The 16,167-nt window shown below is 43.6% G+C and overlaps 1 protein-coding gene across 9 annotated transcripts in view; it reads left to right on the top strand.

Moving 5' to 3' along the window:
- The window catches only part of MLC1 (modulator of VRAC current 1), a 198,505-nt gene that overhangs the window by 22,957 nt on the left and 159,381 nt on the right, over positions 1 to 16,167 (top strand). For all 9 annotated transcript variants that reach the window (XR_012242840.1, XR_012242839.1, XR_012242835.1 and 6 more), the window contains one exon: positions 3,375 to 3,476. Coding sequence is in view for 3 of the 9 variants with exons in the window: in XM_073619736.1 (XP_073475837.1) it covers positions 3,375 to 3,476 (102 nt within the window). In the remaining 6 variants the exon portion in view is untranslated. The remainder of the gene's footprint in view (positions 1 to 3,374; positions 3,477 to 16,167) is intronic.

Raw genomic sequence — 16,167 nt, 5'->3', positions numbered from 1 at the left:
TGTGTAAAAAGGCTGTTTGATCCTGTCTTCTCTGATCGTCCCCTTCTTTTACTGTCCCTAATCCATATGCTGATAGAACAGAGCCTTGGAGACACTCTGCACATGTTCAGTTTGGTGTGTATTACTAGAGAGTTCTTTTTTTTTCTTGGGAGGGTGCATGTGATCAGCACAGGGCAAATCAGCACTGTCCAGACAGAGGGTCAGGGGTCCTGCAGCCTCACAGGACAGTCAGAAGAGAATGAAAACTCCTCCTACAAGCTTTAACCAGTGCTCAGCCAGACACTGATAGAAGTCACAAGACTGCTATATACTGCTGATGAGAAAAGGTATTTAGCAGTATATATTTACTAAAATAATTGAATTTCCATGTTCTGTGCACTGTGGGAGACCAGATATAGTGAGTGCAGGGCCCTGGGTTTAGTAACACTTTAAGCAGTCACTCAGTTTATGCTTACCATAGTCAAAATATGCATTTTTGGCCTTTATGATATGTGGGTAGTATCTTTCTGACTGTCATAGGCGGAGCAGGCACTTTGGGCTTTTGATATATGTGATGTAAACAGCAGCTCGCTGTTTGGTCAAGGCAGATCAAGTGCTCCTAAACTTTAATATATTTAACATACTGAGCCAGGGATTAGTATTTGGCTGTAATGGGAAATGTAGATTTTTCTCGTCTATGATTTGACGACTTTGTGAACAAAGGTTCAGTGTATCTGTAATGTACATGAAATAAAAAAAAAAAATATTATCTCCACCTACTGCAAAACTATTCAATGCAATGTTAGTGTGTGTCTGTGTAGCCACCTCAAACTGATAAGGCAATTAAAGAAACTGAAAGAAATAGTAATCAGGGATGGATGCAAAAATACAATAGTTTATTAAGACTTACAATACATAGTAAAAATAAAAGTTTGAATTATCCCCCGCCCCCTCCGCCTAAATCATCCCAGTGTGTTGTTAAAATTTTGACAACTTTGTCTAACCCCTGTGGTGATCCACAAAATCCCAAGCACAGCACGTGATCCAATGCTCTCATATATCCATAAATCAAAAAAAACATGGCATCATTGAGTAATCATAACAATGTGGAAATTATCCATGTGAACAATTTAGATAAGTAGAGAGTGGGGCCTGAAATAAAACATCTGTAAGGTGAGGCAAGCTGATGTAGACAATAGAGCTCAGTATATGATTGCCATGTGAACAGCTGTTCAGTGACTATCTAATGCTGTGTACACACGACCGTACTTTCGACATACTGAATCACGCTGGACTTTTCGACGGACTTCCGTTGAACCGGACTTGTCTACAAACAATCACACCAAAGTCCGACGGATTCGACCGTGATGATGTACGACCAGACTAGAATAAGGAAGTTCATAGCCAGTAGCCAGTAGCTGCCCTAGCGTCGGTTTTCATCCGTCGGACTAGCATACAGACGAATGAATTTTTTGACCGGACTCGAATTTGTCGGAAAGATTTGAAACATGTTCTAAATCTAAAGTCCGTCACATTTTCGACAGAAAAAGTCCGCTGCAGGTCCGATGAAGCCACGGTCGAATAGTCCGACGGATTAGTTCCGTCGGACAAGTTTGGTCGAAAAGTCCGTGTGTACATGGCATATGGCTTAGTAGGTCCTACTAACCTGTGGTATGTTTATGAACACATAACAGAGGCTCTGTATATGCCAGTTATGGGAAAGGCAGGAACCTCAGGCCTTATAAAAGGGGTGTAGTGTCCAGTGAGTTATATAACTCCTCATTTTGGTTGTACAGGTATGGGTTTTTCATATATATTTACAACTTTCATTTGGTGGAAAGTTAGATGTTTTTTGTTTTAGGTAAAAGGAAGTACTGTAGTTGAATCCTACAGAAAACAAAAAAATCCATGCAGATTCAGTTTAAGCCTTCTAAAATAGTGCTAATAAATAATAATACACTCACACACAATTATAAATAATAAAAAAAAAACATTTACTTATGTTAGATACAATTACATATTTGGTTACAGAAAAAGCAGCATTATGCCAATCCTCGATGTTGCCAATGACCTGCAGTGTGAAAGGTAGCTGCAGGTCATTGGCAACATCGATCATGAGCCTGCTTAGAACAGCTATGACTTCTCTTTCATGGTGTCCAAAGCAAAGAGTCATCGGTCTGTGACTGCGCAATATACATAATGTGGAAATATTCCAAAATCTGAACAGTATATGGTTATAGATTGCTGCTGACTACTGATGAACTTGTCCAGCTAAAATACTGTATTTATTGGCATTAAACACACACTTTTTCACCCTGAAAATTGGGTGCAAATAGTGTGTGCGTGTTATACCCCAATACTTCAATTTTAGCTGCCTCGGAGGGGACAGGAAGGAAGCGGGACGAGCGCTGTCAGATTACATACAGTGAAAATCCTCTGTAATAGGAAGTCCTGTTTCCTGGGCCGCCATTGGACCACTGTTCTGTCTATCATAGGAGATTCTTACTGTATGTAATCTGTTGGCACTCGTCCCGCCCCCCTCCGTTTCCCCTCTAGGCTGCAGATGGGCATCGATCAGGCTGCACTGATGGTAATGGTGAGGCTGCTGCATTGATGGCAATGGTGAGGCTGCTGCATTGATGGCAATGGTGAGGCTGCTGCATTGATGGCAATGGTGAGGCTGCTGCATTGATGGCAATGGTGAGGCTTCTGCATTGATGGCAATGGTGAGGCTTCTGCATTGATGGCAATGGTGAGGCTTCTTGATTGGTGGCAATGGTGAAGCTGGTGCATTGATGGCGCTTTTGAGGCTGCATTGATGTGGACTGATAAGGCTGCAATGATGGCACTTGTGAGGCTGCAGATGGGCACTGACCCTTATTTTGCTTTAAAGTTCCTTATTTAAAATTTAAGTTTTTTTTTCCTGAAATTTCCCTCTTAAAATGAATGTGCGTGTTATACGCCGATCAATATAAATATAAATATTGCTTTGTGAATTTTATTCCTATTGTAGTGCTTTTAATAGAATAGTAATTATGAATTATTAATCGTCCTACAGAAAGGGTCCTCTCTGGTGTTGCTGTCCTTGCTATTCTTGAAACACAGTTACCTTTAAGAATTAAATTTTATTTTTTTAAATAGAGAGTCCTCTCTAGAGACCAAATCTGCATTCTTTATTTGTTGCAGTAGATTTTTGATGCATGTTAACATTGCCATTCATCCCTACAGGGGATGCAGTTATTGGAAAATTATTGGAAAATGTAGCAAGTGGGATTAAAAAAAAAAAATCTACACTAAGCAAAGATATAAACTGTAGTGTGCCCAAACATCAAAATGTAACCTATTTTGTAATGACCAGTTGAAAAACAAAAAAATATGACTGCCCTTTTTCCTAGATAAATTTCAATTTGATGCTCCTCATTCTGATGGAAATTCTTATGGCAACAACAGTGATCATTTCTGCAAGGACACAGGTGGACTGCTGTCCCGAAAAAAGAGTGAGTGATGACAATTTTTGTTTTTACTGTGTGATTTGTGCCTCATTTATCATTTGTTTGTTTGACAGATCCTCTGTGCAAAAAAGAATCTATATATCCCGTTGGTATTTGCTTTGTTCTGTTGTAACATGTTATCTCCCCTTGATGGAGAGGTATTGCTTCAACACTTTCAAACCATTTAATGAATGTTTGGAACCATATCTGTTCATATACAGTGGATTCATCATTTACATTTCAACAGAAAAATGAATTTTTATTGACAAATAAAATGATAGGCATTAATAACAGAACTTAAAGTGTTTATAAACTCTTACATATACCCAGTGAGATGGCTGGCCTCAGGTGATACACAGAGATGGAAAAAAAACCTCATACATAAGTTGTACCTGTTTATCTGCAGTCTTCTCTTCTCTATATCTATTTAAAGTCCAGAATTTATAAAGCATTTCTGAGCTGTCAGAAAAAAAGGGAGCTGAGAGCTGAAATTACACATTGCAGAGCTCGTGAGGAGAGCTCTGAGAGCTGATTGGAGGGAAGGGGCACACCCCCCTTCACCCAGCATGCAGGAACAGAGCTGAGGCTGTCAATCAGTTGGAACTCCCTCCCGTGTCACCTTGTTCCTCTTGGTGTCAGGAAAACTTGTCAGAATTGACCCACGCTGATAGCAGAGGAACGAAGCAGCACACAGAAATGACATTTAGTGCTCTTAATTAAGACACGTATACACTATAGAGGGATATGTTTTTTGTTCATATTTAATGTCTGAAGTTTACAACTACTTTAACATAAGATATTTATAAAAGTATCTTAACCACTTGCCGACCGCCGCACGACTATATACGTCGGCAGAATGGCACGGGCAGGCAAAAGGACTTACATGTACGTCCTTGCCTGCCCGCGGGTGGGGGGTCCGATCGGACCCCCCCCCGGTGCCAGCGGCGGTCGGCAAATCTCCCCCGGCGATCGGAGGTGAGGGGGAGGCCATCCATTCGTGGCCCCCCCCTCGCGATCGCTCTCAGCCAATGGGATCATTTCCCTGCCTCTGTATTGTACACAGAGGCAGAGGAAATGATGTCATCTCTCCTCGGCTCGGTATTTTCCGTTCCGGGCCGAGGAGAGAAGACTGCAATGTGAGTGCACAACACACACACACACAGTAGAACATGCCAGGCACACAAAACACCCCGATCCCCCCCCCGATCGCCCCCCGATCCCCCCCCAATCACCCCCCCCCCTGTCACAAACTGACACCAGCAGGTTTTTTTTTTTTTTTTTTCTGATTACTGTATTGGTGTCAGTTTGTGACATTTACAGTGTTAGGACAGTTAGTATTACCCCCCTTTAGGTCTAGGGTACCCCCCTAACCCCCCCTAATAAAGTTTTAACCCCTTGATCACCCCCTGTCACCAGTGTCGCTAAGCGATCATTTTTCTGATCGCTGTATTAGTGTCGCTGGTGACGCTAGTTAGTGAGGTAAATATTTAGGTTCGCCGTCAGCGTTTTATAGCGACAGGGACCCCCATATACTACCTAATAAATGTTTTAACCCCTTGATTGCCCCCTAGTTAACCCTTTCACCACTGATCACTGTATAACCGTTACGGGTGACGCTGGTTAGTTTGTTTATTTTTTATAGTGTCAGGGCACCCGCCGAATAAAGATTTAGCCCCCTGATCGCCCGGCGGTGATATGCGTCGCCCCAGGCAGCGTCAGATTAGCGCCAGTAACGCTAACACCCACGCACGCAGCATACGCCTCCCTTAGTGGTATAGTATCTGATCGCATCAATATCTGATCTGATCAGATCTATACTAGCGTCCCCAGCAGTTTAGGGTTCCCAAAAACACAGTGTTAGCGGGATCAGCCCAGATACCTGCTAGCACCTGCGTTTTGCCCCTCCGCCCGGCTCGGCCCAGCCCACCCAAGTGCAGTATCGATCGATCACGGTCACTTACAAAACACTAAACGCATAACTGCAGCATTCGCAGAGTCAGGCCTGATCCCTGTGATCACTAACAGTTTTTTTGGTAGCGTTTTGGTGAAATGGCAAGCACCAGCCCCAGGCAGCGTCAGGTTAGTGCCAGTAGCGCTAACACCCACGCACGCACCGTACACCTCCCTTAGTGGTATAGTATCTGAACGCATCAATATCTGATCCGATCAGATCTATACTAGCGTCCCCAACAGTTTAGGATTCCCAAAAACGCAGTGTTAGCGGGATCAGCCCAGATACCTGCTAGCACCTGCGTTTTGCCCCTCCGCCCGGCCCAGCCCAGCCCACCCAAGTGCAGTATCGATCGATCACTGTCACTTACAAAACACTAAACGCATAACTGCAGCGTTCGCAGAGTCAGGCCTGATCCCTGCGATCGCTAACAGTTTTTTTGGTAGCGTTTTGGTGAACTGGCAAGCACCAGCCCCAGGCAGCGTCAGGTTAGTGCCAGTAGCGCTAACACCCACGCACGCACCGTACACCTCCCTTAGTGGTATAGTATCTGAACTGATCAATATCTGATCTGATCCGATCAGATCTATACTGGCATCCCCAGCAGTTTAGGGTTCCCAAAAACGCAGTGTTAGTGGGATCAGCCCAGATACCTGCTAGCACCTGCGTTTTGCCCCTCCGCCCGGCCCAGCCCAGCCCACCCAAGTGCAGTATCGATCGATCACTGTCACTTACAAAACACTAAACGCATAACTGCAGCGTTCACAGAGTCAGGCCTGATCCCTGCGATCGTTAACAGTTTTTTTGGTAGCGTTTTGGTGAACTGGCAAGCGCCAGCGGCCTAGTACACCCCGGTCATAGTCAAACCAGCACTGCAGTAACACTTGGTGACGTGGCGAGTCCCATAAGTGCAGTTCAAGCTGGTGAGGTGGCAAGCACAAGTAGTGTCCCGCTGCCACAAAGAAGACAAACACAGGCCCGTCGTGCCCATAATGCCCTTCCTGCTGCATTCGCCAATCCTAATTGGGAACCCACCGCTTCTGCAGCGCCCGTACTTCCCCCATTCACATCCCCAACCAAATGCAGTCGGCTGCATGAGAGGCATTTTCTTTATGTCCTCCCGAGTACCCCTACCCAACGAACCCCCCCAAAAAAGATGTCGTGTCTGCAGTAAGCGCGGATATAGGCGTGACACCCGCTATTATTGTCCCTCCTGTCCTGACAATCCTGGTCTTTGCATTGGTGAATGTTTTGAATGCTACCATTCACTAGCTGAGTATTAGCGTAGGGTACAGCATTGCACAGACTAGGACACACTTTCACAGGGTCTCCCAAGATGCCATCGCATTTTGAGAGACCCGAACCTGGAACCGGTTACAGTTATAAAAGTTACAGTTACAAAAAAAGTGTAAAAAAAAAAAAAAAAAACACAAACAAAAATATAAAATAAAAAGTAATAGTTGTAGTTTTATTGTTCTCTCTCTATTCTCTCTCTCTCTATTCTCTCTATTGTTCTGCTCTTTTTTACTGTATTCTATTCTGCAATGTTTTATTGTTATTGTGTTTTATCATGTTTGCTTTTCAGGTATGCAATTTTTTATACTTTACCATTTACTGTGCTTTATTGTTAGCCATATTTTTGTCTTCAGGTACAGCATTCACGACTTTGAGTGGTTATACCAAAATGATGCTTGCAGGTTTAGGTATCATCTTGGTATCATTCTTTTCAGCCAGCGGTCGGCTTTCATGTAAAAGCAATCCTAGCGGCTAATTAGCCTCTAGACTGCTTTTACAAGCAGTGGGAGAGAATGCCCCCCCCCCCCCCCCATCGTCTTCCGTGTTTTTCTCTGGCTCTCCTGTCTCAACAGGGAACCTGAGAATGCAGCCGGTGATTCAGCCAGCTGACCATAGAGCTGATCAGAGACCAGAGTGGCTCCAAACATCTCTATGGCCTAAGAAACCGGAAGCTACGAGCATTTTATGACTTAGATTTCGCCGGATGTAAATAGCGCCATTGGGAAATTGGGGAAGCATTTTATCACACCGATCTTGGTGTGGTCAGATGCTTTGAGGGCAGAGGAGAAATCTAGGGTCTAATAGACCCCAATTTTTTCAAAAAAGAGTACCTGTCACTACCTATTGCTATCATAGGGGATATTTACATTCCCTGAGATAACAGTAAAAATGATTAAAAAAAAAAAAAATGAAAGGAACAGTTTTAAAATAAGATAAAAAAGCAAAAAAATAATAAAGAAAAAAAAAAAAAAAAAAAAAAAAGCACCCCTGTCCCCCCTGCTCTCGCGCTAAGGCGAACGCAAGCGTCGGTCTGGCGTCAAATGTAAACAGCAATTGCACCATGCATGTGAGGTATCACCGCGACGGTTAGATCGAGGGCAGTAATTTTAGCAGTAGACCTCCTCTGTAAATCTAAAGTGGTAACCTGTAAAGGCTTTTAAAGGCTTTTAAAAATGTATTTATTTTGTTGCCACTGCACGTTTGTGCGCAATTGTAAAGCATGTCATGTTTGGTATCCATGTACTCGGCCTAAGATCATCTTTTTTATTTCATCAAACATTTGGGCAATATAGTGTGTTTTAGTGCATTAAAATGTAAAAAAGTGTGTTTTTTCCCCAAAAAATGCGTTTGAAAAATCGCTGCGCAAATACTGTGTGAAAAAAAAAAATTAAACACCCACCATTTTAATCTGTAGGGCATTTGCTTTAAAAAAATATATAATGTGTGGGGGTTCAAAGTAATTTTCTTGCAAAAAAAAATAATTTTTTCATGTAATCAAAAAGTGTCAGAAAGGGCATTGTCTTCAAGTGGTTAGAAGAGTGGGTGATGTGTGACATAAGCTTCTAAATGTTGTGCATAAAATGCCAGGACAGTTCAAACCCCCCCCAAATGACCCCATTTTGGAAAGTAGACACCCCAAGCTATTTGCTGAGAGGCATGTCGAGTCCATGGAATATTTTATATTGTGACACAAGTTGCGGGAAAGAGACAAATTTTTTTTTTTTTTTTTTTTTTTTGCACAAAGTTGTCACTAAATTATATATTGCTCAAACATGCCATGGGAATATGTGAAATTACACCCCAAAATACATTCTGCTGCTTCTCCTGAGTACGGGGATACCACATGTGTGAGACTTTTTGGGAGCCTAGCCGCGTATGGGACCCCGAAAACCAAGCACCGCCTTCAGGCTTTCTAAGGGCGTAAATTTTTGATTTCACTCTTCACTGCCTATCACAGTCTCGGAGGCCATGGAATGCCCAGGTGGCACAAACCCCCCCCAAATGACCCCATTTTGGAAAGTAGACACCCAAAGCTATTTGCTGAGCGGTATAGTGAGTATTTTGCAGACCTCACTTTTTGTCACAAAGTTTTGAAAATTAAAAAAAGAAAAAAAAAATTTTTTTTTTTGTCTTTCTTCATTTTCAAAAACAAATGAGAGCTGCAAAATACTCACCATGCCTCTCAGCAAATAGCTTGGGGTGTCTACTTTCCAAAATGGGGTCATTTGGGGGGGGTTTGTGCCACCTGGGCATTCCATGACCTCCGAAACTGTGATAGGCAGTGAAGAGTGAAATCAAAAATGTACACCCTTAGAAATCCTGAAGGCGGTGATTGGTTTTCGGGGTCCCGTACGCGGCTAGGCTCCTAAAAAGTCCCACACATGTGGTATCCCCATACTCAGGAGAAGCAGCAGAATGTATTTTGGGGTGCAATTCCACATATGCCCATGACCTGTGTGAGCAATATATCATTTAGTGACAACTTTGTGCAAAAAAAAAAAAATAAATAAATAAATTGTCACTTTCCCGCAACTTGTGTCAAAATATAAAATATTCCATGGACTCAACATGCCTCTCAGCAAATAGCTTGGGGTGTCTACTTTCCAAAATGGGGTCATTTGGGGGGGGTTTGTGCCATCTGGGCATTTTATGGCCTTCAAAACTGTGATAGGTAGTGAGGAGTAAAATCAAAAATGTACGCCCTTAGAAATCCTGAAGGCGGTGATTGGTTTTCGGGGCCCCGTATGCGGCTAGGCTCCCAAAAAGTCCCACACATGTGGTATCCCCATACTCAGGAGAAGCAGCTAAATGTATTTTGGGGTGCAATTCCACATATGCCCATGGCCTGTGTGAGCAATATATCATTTAGTGACAACTTTTTGTAATTTTTTTTTTTTTTTTTTGTCATTATTCAATCACTTGGGACAAAAAAAATGAATATTCAATGGGCTCAACATGCCTATCAGCAATTTCCTTGGGGTGTCTACTTTCCAAAATGGGGTCATTTGTGGGGGTTTTGTACTGCCCTGCCATTTTAGCACCTCAAGAAACGACATAGGCAGTCATAAATTAAAGGCTGTGTAAATTCCAGAAAATGTACCCTAGATTGTAGGCGCTATAACTTTTGCGCAAACCAATAAATATACACTTATTGACATTTTTTTTACCAAAGACATGTGGCCAAATACATTTTGGCCTAAATGTATGACTAAAATTGAGTTTATTGGATTTTTTTTAGAACAAAAAGTAGAAAATATCATTTTTTTTCAAAATTTTCGGTCTTTTTCCGTGTATAGCGCAAAAAATAAAAATGGCAGAGGTGATCAAATACCATCAAAAGAAAGCTCTATTTGTGGGAAGAAAAGGACGCAAATTTCGTTTGGTTACAGCATTGCATGACCGCGCAATTAGCAGTTAAAGCGACGCAGTGCCAATTTGTAAAAAGTGCTCTGGTCAGGAAGGGGGTAAATCCTTCCGGGGCTGAAGTGGTTAAAGAAATATTAAAAAAGTGGTGTGTGGTCTGTGTCAGAGCCATTACCAATAAATGCTAGGCTAACTCCAAAAAAACCTGGTTTTCTTTCTCATTCATTATGAACACATGATTCAGTTGTTAAGAGACTATTGGATAATATAGCCAACTTCAAGAGGAGCTGGACACTGGCAAGCAAAAACGTAATTGACAAGCCGAATATAACTCCATTCCCCTAAAGTTTCAGTTTTTTACTAGTGTCTTAGGAGGATGGATATTAATGTGATACCTACTACGTACATAAACATAAACAGTTTATGCACAGAAAAAAACAGTATGGTGTTTGGAAAAGTGCAGAGTGTATCTTTGTGTCTTTTCCTTACTGCAGTAGATATTATTAATTTGGATTCAAAGATCAGTGTTGGTCTAGTAGTTGCTTCTCTATAAAATTTCCAAGACAATTTGGCCAGCTTGCAGCCAAGAGGGGATTTACAGGGTACCTTGAAAATCTGAAAAAAAAAAATGCTTAAAATGATCTGACTTCTGATACTCAGTCAGCAAGGTAAGCCCCTTGTTTGCTTACATTTGAGTTATTAGACTTCCTAGATCCAGTAAGGCCTCTTTCACACGGATGATCCGTATGTCCGTTTTTCATCCATCCGTTTTCGGATGAAAAACGGACATACAGTCATCCCTATGGAGCGTCGGATGTCAGCGGTGACATGTCCGCTGACATCCGACCCGCTCCGATCCGAAAAGTGTAACGGAGGAAAAACCTACTTTTTCCTCCGTTTTCGGATCGGATCGGATGACGACGGACACTACGGACCGTCATCATCCGATCCCCCCATAGGGGAGAGCGGCGCTCTGACAGGTCCGTCGCTGCACAGTGTGCAGCGATGCACCTGTCATCTTCCTGCTCAGCGGGGATCGGCGGAGCTATCCCCGCTGAGCAAGCGGATGTTCACGGGGCGGATCATGACTGATCTGCCCCGTGTGAAAGAGGCCTAAGGCATTTTTGGAAAAAAAGGTAGCTATTTTAACTCCCCTAATCAAGCTGTATTGATTGGTGGTTTTGTTTTATGTTGTCATTGTCTACTTTCCATCTGATTGTTAAAGGTACGAAAAGAAAGAATAGTGCTGTTAACAGGTTATAAGAAGCACACATCTGCTGTAATATTTTTTAGCAACAACAGGGTATATGCACAAATAAAGAAGAGAGAAGACTGGCCAATAATTATGGGTATTAAGTTAAGTAAGAGAATGAAGGGAAGGAGACCCTCAGAAAATTGCCAGTGCAAGAGCAGCGCTAGAGAATATATGGTTTCACCTATACTGAGTCTTTACAGTGGGGACGGAAAGTATTCAGACCCCCTTAAATTTTTCACTCTTTGTTATATTGCAGCCATTTGCTAAAATCATTTAAGTTCATTTTTTTTCCTCATTAACCACTTGCTTACCGGGTACTTAAACCCCCCTCCTATCCAGACCAATTTTCAGGTTTCAGCACTGTCGCACTTTGAATGACAATTGCGTGGTCATACAACACTGTACCCAAATGAAATTTTTATCTTTTTTTCCCACAAATAGAGCTTTCTTTTGGTGGTATTTGATCACCTTTGCGGTTTTTATTTTTTGTTAAAAAAATGTAAAAAGACCAAATTTTTTTTTTATATTTTGTTATAAAATTTAAAAAAAAGGTAATTTTTCTCCTTCATTGATGTACGCTGATGAGGCGGCACTGATTGGCACCGATAGGTGGCAGTGATGGGCACTGATGGGTGGCAGTAATGGGCACTGATCGGTTACACTGATAGGCAGCACTGCTAGATGGCACTGATTGGCACCACTGGTGGGCATTGATAGATGGCACTTGTGGGCATTGAAAGGTGGCACTCATGGGCATTGATAGGTGGCACTGGTGGGCACTGTGGGCATGGCAATGGCAGGTGGCACTGGCAGGGGGTACTGGTGGCACATATGAGGCAGAATTGCCTCTTCCTCTTCGGGACTGATGTCCCTTGCAGATAAGCCGGTGAGCGGCTTTTTTTTCTCCTCGCGTTGTCAGCATGAGGAGAAAAAAAAAAACGATCACAGAGCTTTTGTTTTGATCATGTGGTCAGCTGTCATTGGCTGACAGCTGATCACATGGTAAGGAGCCGGGACCGGCCCTTTACTCGGATCGGTGATCACCCGAGTCTCAGTGACTCAGTGATCACAGCCCGCAGGGCTTCTACACCTTCATTTGAGTCCAGCTGTGTTTGATTATACTGATTGGACTTGATTAGGAAAGCCACACACCTGTCTATATAAGACCTTACAGCTCACAGTGCATGTCAGAGCAAATGAGAATCATGAGGTCAAAGGAACTGTCTGAAGAGCTCAGAGACAGAATTGTGGCAAGGCACAGATCTGGCCAAGGTTACAAAAAAAATTTCTGCTGCACTTAAGGTTCCTAAGAGCACAGTGGGCTCCATAATCCTTAAATGGAATACGTTTGGGACGACCAGAACCCTTCTTAGAGCTGGCTGTCCGTCCAAACTGAGCTATCGGGGGAGAAGAGCCTTGGTGAGAGAGGTAAAGAAGAACCCAAAGATTACTGTGGCTGAGCTCCAGAGATGCAGTCGGGAGATCGGAGAAAGTTGTAGAAAGTCAACCATCACTGCAGCCCTCCACCAGTCAGGGCTTTATGGCAGAGTGGCCCGACGGAAGCCTCTCCTCAGTGCAAGACACATGAAAGCCCGCATGGAGTTTGCTAAAAAAACACCTGAAGGACTCCAAGATGGTGAGAAATAAGATTCTCTTGTCTGATGAGACCAAGATAGAACTTTTTGGTCTTGATTCTAACCAGTATGTGTGGAGAAAACCAGGCAGGCACTGCTCATCACCTGTCCAATACAGTCCCAACAGTAAAGCATGGTGGTGGCAGCATCATGCTGTGGGGGTGTTTTTTAGCTGCAGGGACAGGACGATGGTTGCAATCGAGGTAAAGATGAATGCGGCCAAGTACAGAGATATCCTGGACGAAAACCTTCTCCAGAGTGCTCAGGACCTCAGACTGGGCCCAAGGTTTACCTTCCAACAAGACAATGACCCTAAGCACACAGCTAAAATAACGAAGGAGTGGCTTCACAACAACTCTGCGACTGTTCTTGAATGGCCCAGCCAGAGTCCTGACTTAAACCCAATTGAGCATCTCTGGAGAGACCTGAAAATGGCTGTCCACCAACGTTTACCATCCAACCTGACAGAACTGGAGAGGATCTGCAAGGAGGAATGGCAGAGGATCCCCAAATCCAAGTGTGAAAACTTGTTGCATCTTTCCCAAAAAGACTCATGGCTGTATTAGATCAAAAGGGGGCCTCTACTAAATACTGAGCAAAGGGTCTGAATACTTAGGACTAGAGATGAGCTTCGAGTTCGAGTCGAACTCATGTTCGACTCGAACATCGGCTGTTCGTCAGTTCGCCGAACAGCGAACAATTTGGGGTGTTGGCGGCAAATTCGAAAGCCGCAGAACACCCTTTAAAAGTCTATGGGAGAAATCAAAAGTGCTAATTTTAAAGGCTTATATGCATGGTATTGTCATAAAAAGTGTTTGGGGACCTGGGTCCTGCCCCAGGGGACATGGATCAATGCAAAAAAAAGTTTTAAAAACAGACGTTTTTTCGGGAGCAGTGATTTTAATAATGCTTAAAGTGAATCAATAAAAGTGTAATATTCCTTTAAATTTCATACCTGGGGGGGTGTCTATAGTATGCCTGTAAAGGGGCACATGTTTCCCGTGTTTAGAACAGTCTGACAGCAAAATGACATTTCAAAGGAAAAAAGTCATTTAAAACTACTCGCGGCTATTAATGAATTGTCGGTCCGACAATACACATAAAAGTTCATTGATAAAAACTGCATGGGATTTCCCCACAGGGGAACCCCGAACCAACATTTAAAAAAAAATGGCGTGGGGGATCCCCCTAAATTTCATGCCAGGCCCTTCAGGTCTGGTATGGGTATTCAGGGGAACCTCGGCCAAAATTTAAAAAAAAAATGGCGTGGGGGACCCCCTCAAAATCTATACCAGACTCTTCAGGTCTGGTATGGATTTTAAAGGGAACCCCGTGCCAAAATTTAAAAAAAAATGGTTTGGGCCCCCCCAAAAATCCATACCAGACCCTTATCCGAGCATGCAACCTGGCAGGCCGCAGGAAAAGAGGGGGGGACAAGAGAGAGCCCCCCCTCTTGAACCGTACCAGGCCACATGCCCTCAACATTGGGAGGGTGCTTTAGGGTAGCCCCCCAAAGCACCTTGTCCCTATGTTGATGGGGACAAGGGCCTCATCCCCACAACCCTTGCCCGGTGGTTGTGGGGGTCTGCGGACAGGGGGCTTATCGGAATCTGGAAGCCCCCTTTAACAAGGGGACTCCCAGATCCCGCCCTCCCTGTGTGAAATGGCCTACCATTTCACAAAAAAACTGTCAAAAATGTTAAAAATGACAAGAGACAGTTTTTGACAATTCCTTTATTTAAAGTCTTCTTTTTTCCATCTTCTTTTTTCTTTCTTCTATCTTCCTTTGGTTTCTTCCTCCATCTTCTTCTTCTTCTGGTTCTTCTGGCCGCATGTAACGGGTGACCCCGCCCCCCTCTGTCGTCACGGGGAATGCCACAAGGAAGTCCCCGTCAAGTCCCGTGCGTCAGAGGGGGCGTGGTCACCGGGTGGCCCCGCCCTCCGTTATTTAAGGACCGTCAGAAGACGAGAAGCGTCACACAGCAGGAGCCTCCCATCATGGATGCGGAGCAGCCCGAGAAGAAGAAGGGAAGAAGACGCTGCGGAGGAAGATGCCGGACGAGAACACCGGAGGAAGAACCAGAAGAACCAGAAGAAGAAGATGGAGGAAGAAACCGAAGGAAGATAGAAGAAAGAAGATGGAAAAAAGAAGACTTTAAATAAAGGAATTGTCAAAAACTGTCTCTTGTAATTTTTAACATCTTTGACAGTTTTTTTGTGAAATGGTAGGGGTACAAGTACCCCCTTACCATTTAACACAGGGGGCTGCAACCACCGGGCAAGGGTTGTGGGGATGAGGCCCTTGTCCCCATCAACATGGGGACAAGGTGCTTTGGGGGGCTACCCCAAAGCACCCTCCCAATGTTGAGGGCATGTGGCCTGGTACGGTTCGGGGGGGCACTCTCTCGTCCCCCCTCTTTTCCTGCGGCCTGCCAGGTTGCGTGCTCAGATAAGGGTCTGGTATGGATTTTTGTTGGGACCCCACACCATTTTTTTTAAAATTTTGGCGCGGGGTTCCCCTTAAAATCCATACCAGACCTCAAGGGTCTGGTATAGATTTTGAGGGAGACACCCACGCCTTTTTTGTTTTTAAATTTTGGCCGGGGTTCCCCTTAATATCCATACCAGACCTGAAGGGCCTGGTATGGAATTTAGGGGGACCCCCCACGCCATTTAAAAAAAAAAAATTTCTTCGGGGTTCCCCTGTGGGGAATTCCTATGCCGTTTTTATCAATGAACTTTTATGTGTATTGTCGGACCGACAATTCATTAATAGCCGTGAGTAGTTTTAAATGACTTTTTTTCCTTTGAAATGTCATTTTGCTGTCAGACTGTTCTAAACACGGGAAACATGCGCTCCTTTACAGGCATACTATAGACACCCCCCAGGTACAAAATTTAAAGGAATATTACACTTTTATTGTTTCACTTTAAGCATTATTAAAATCACTGCTCCCGAAAAAATGCCCGTTTTTAAAACTTTTTTTTGCATTGATCCATGTCCCCTGGGGCAGGACCCAGGTCCCCAAACACTTTTTATGACAATAATTTGCACATAAGCCTTTAAAATTAGCACTTTTGATTATTCATGTTCGAGTCCCATAGACTTTAATGGTGTTCGCGTGTTCGAACAAATTTTTTGCCTGTTCGCATGTTCTGGTGCTAAACGAACAGGGGGGTGTTCGGCTCATCCCTACT

This window comes from Aquarana catesbeiana, linkage group LG03 (assembly GCF_042186555.1).
Source record: "Aquarana catesbeiana isolate 2022-GZ linkage group LG03, ASM4218655v1, whole genome shotgun sequence".
In the NCBI taxonomy this organism is placed as follows: Eukaryota; Metazoa; Chordata; class Amphibia; order Anura; family Ranidae; genus Aquarana; species Aquarana catesbeiana.
This window is presented reverse-complemented; position numbering and strand designations above follow the sequence as displayed.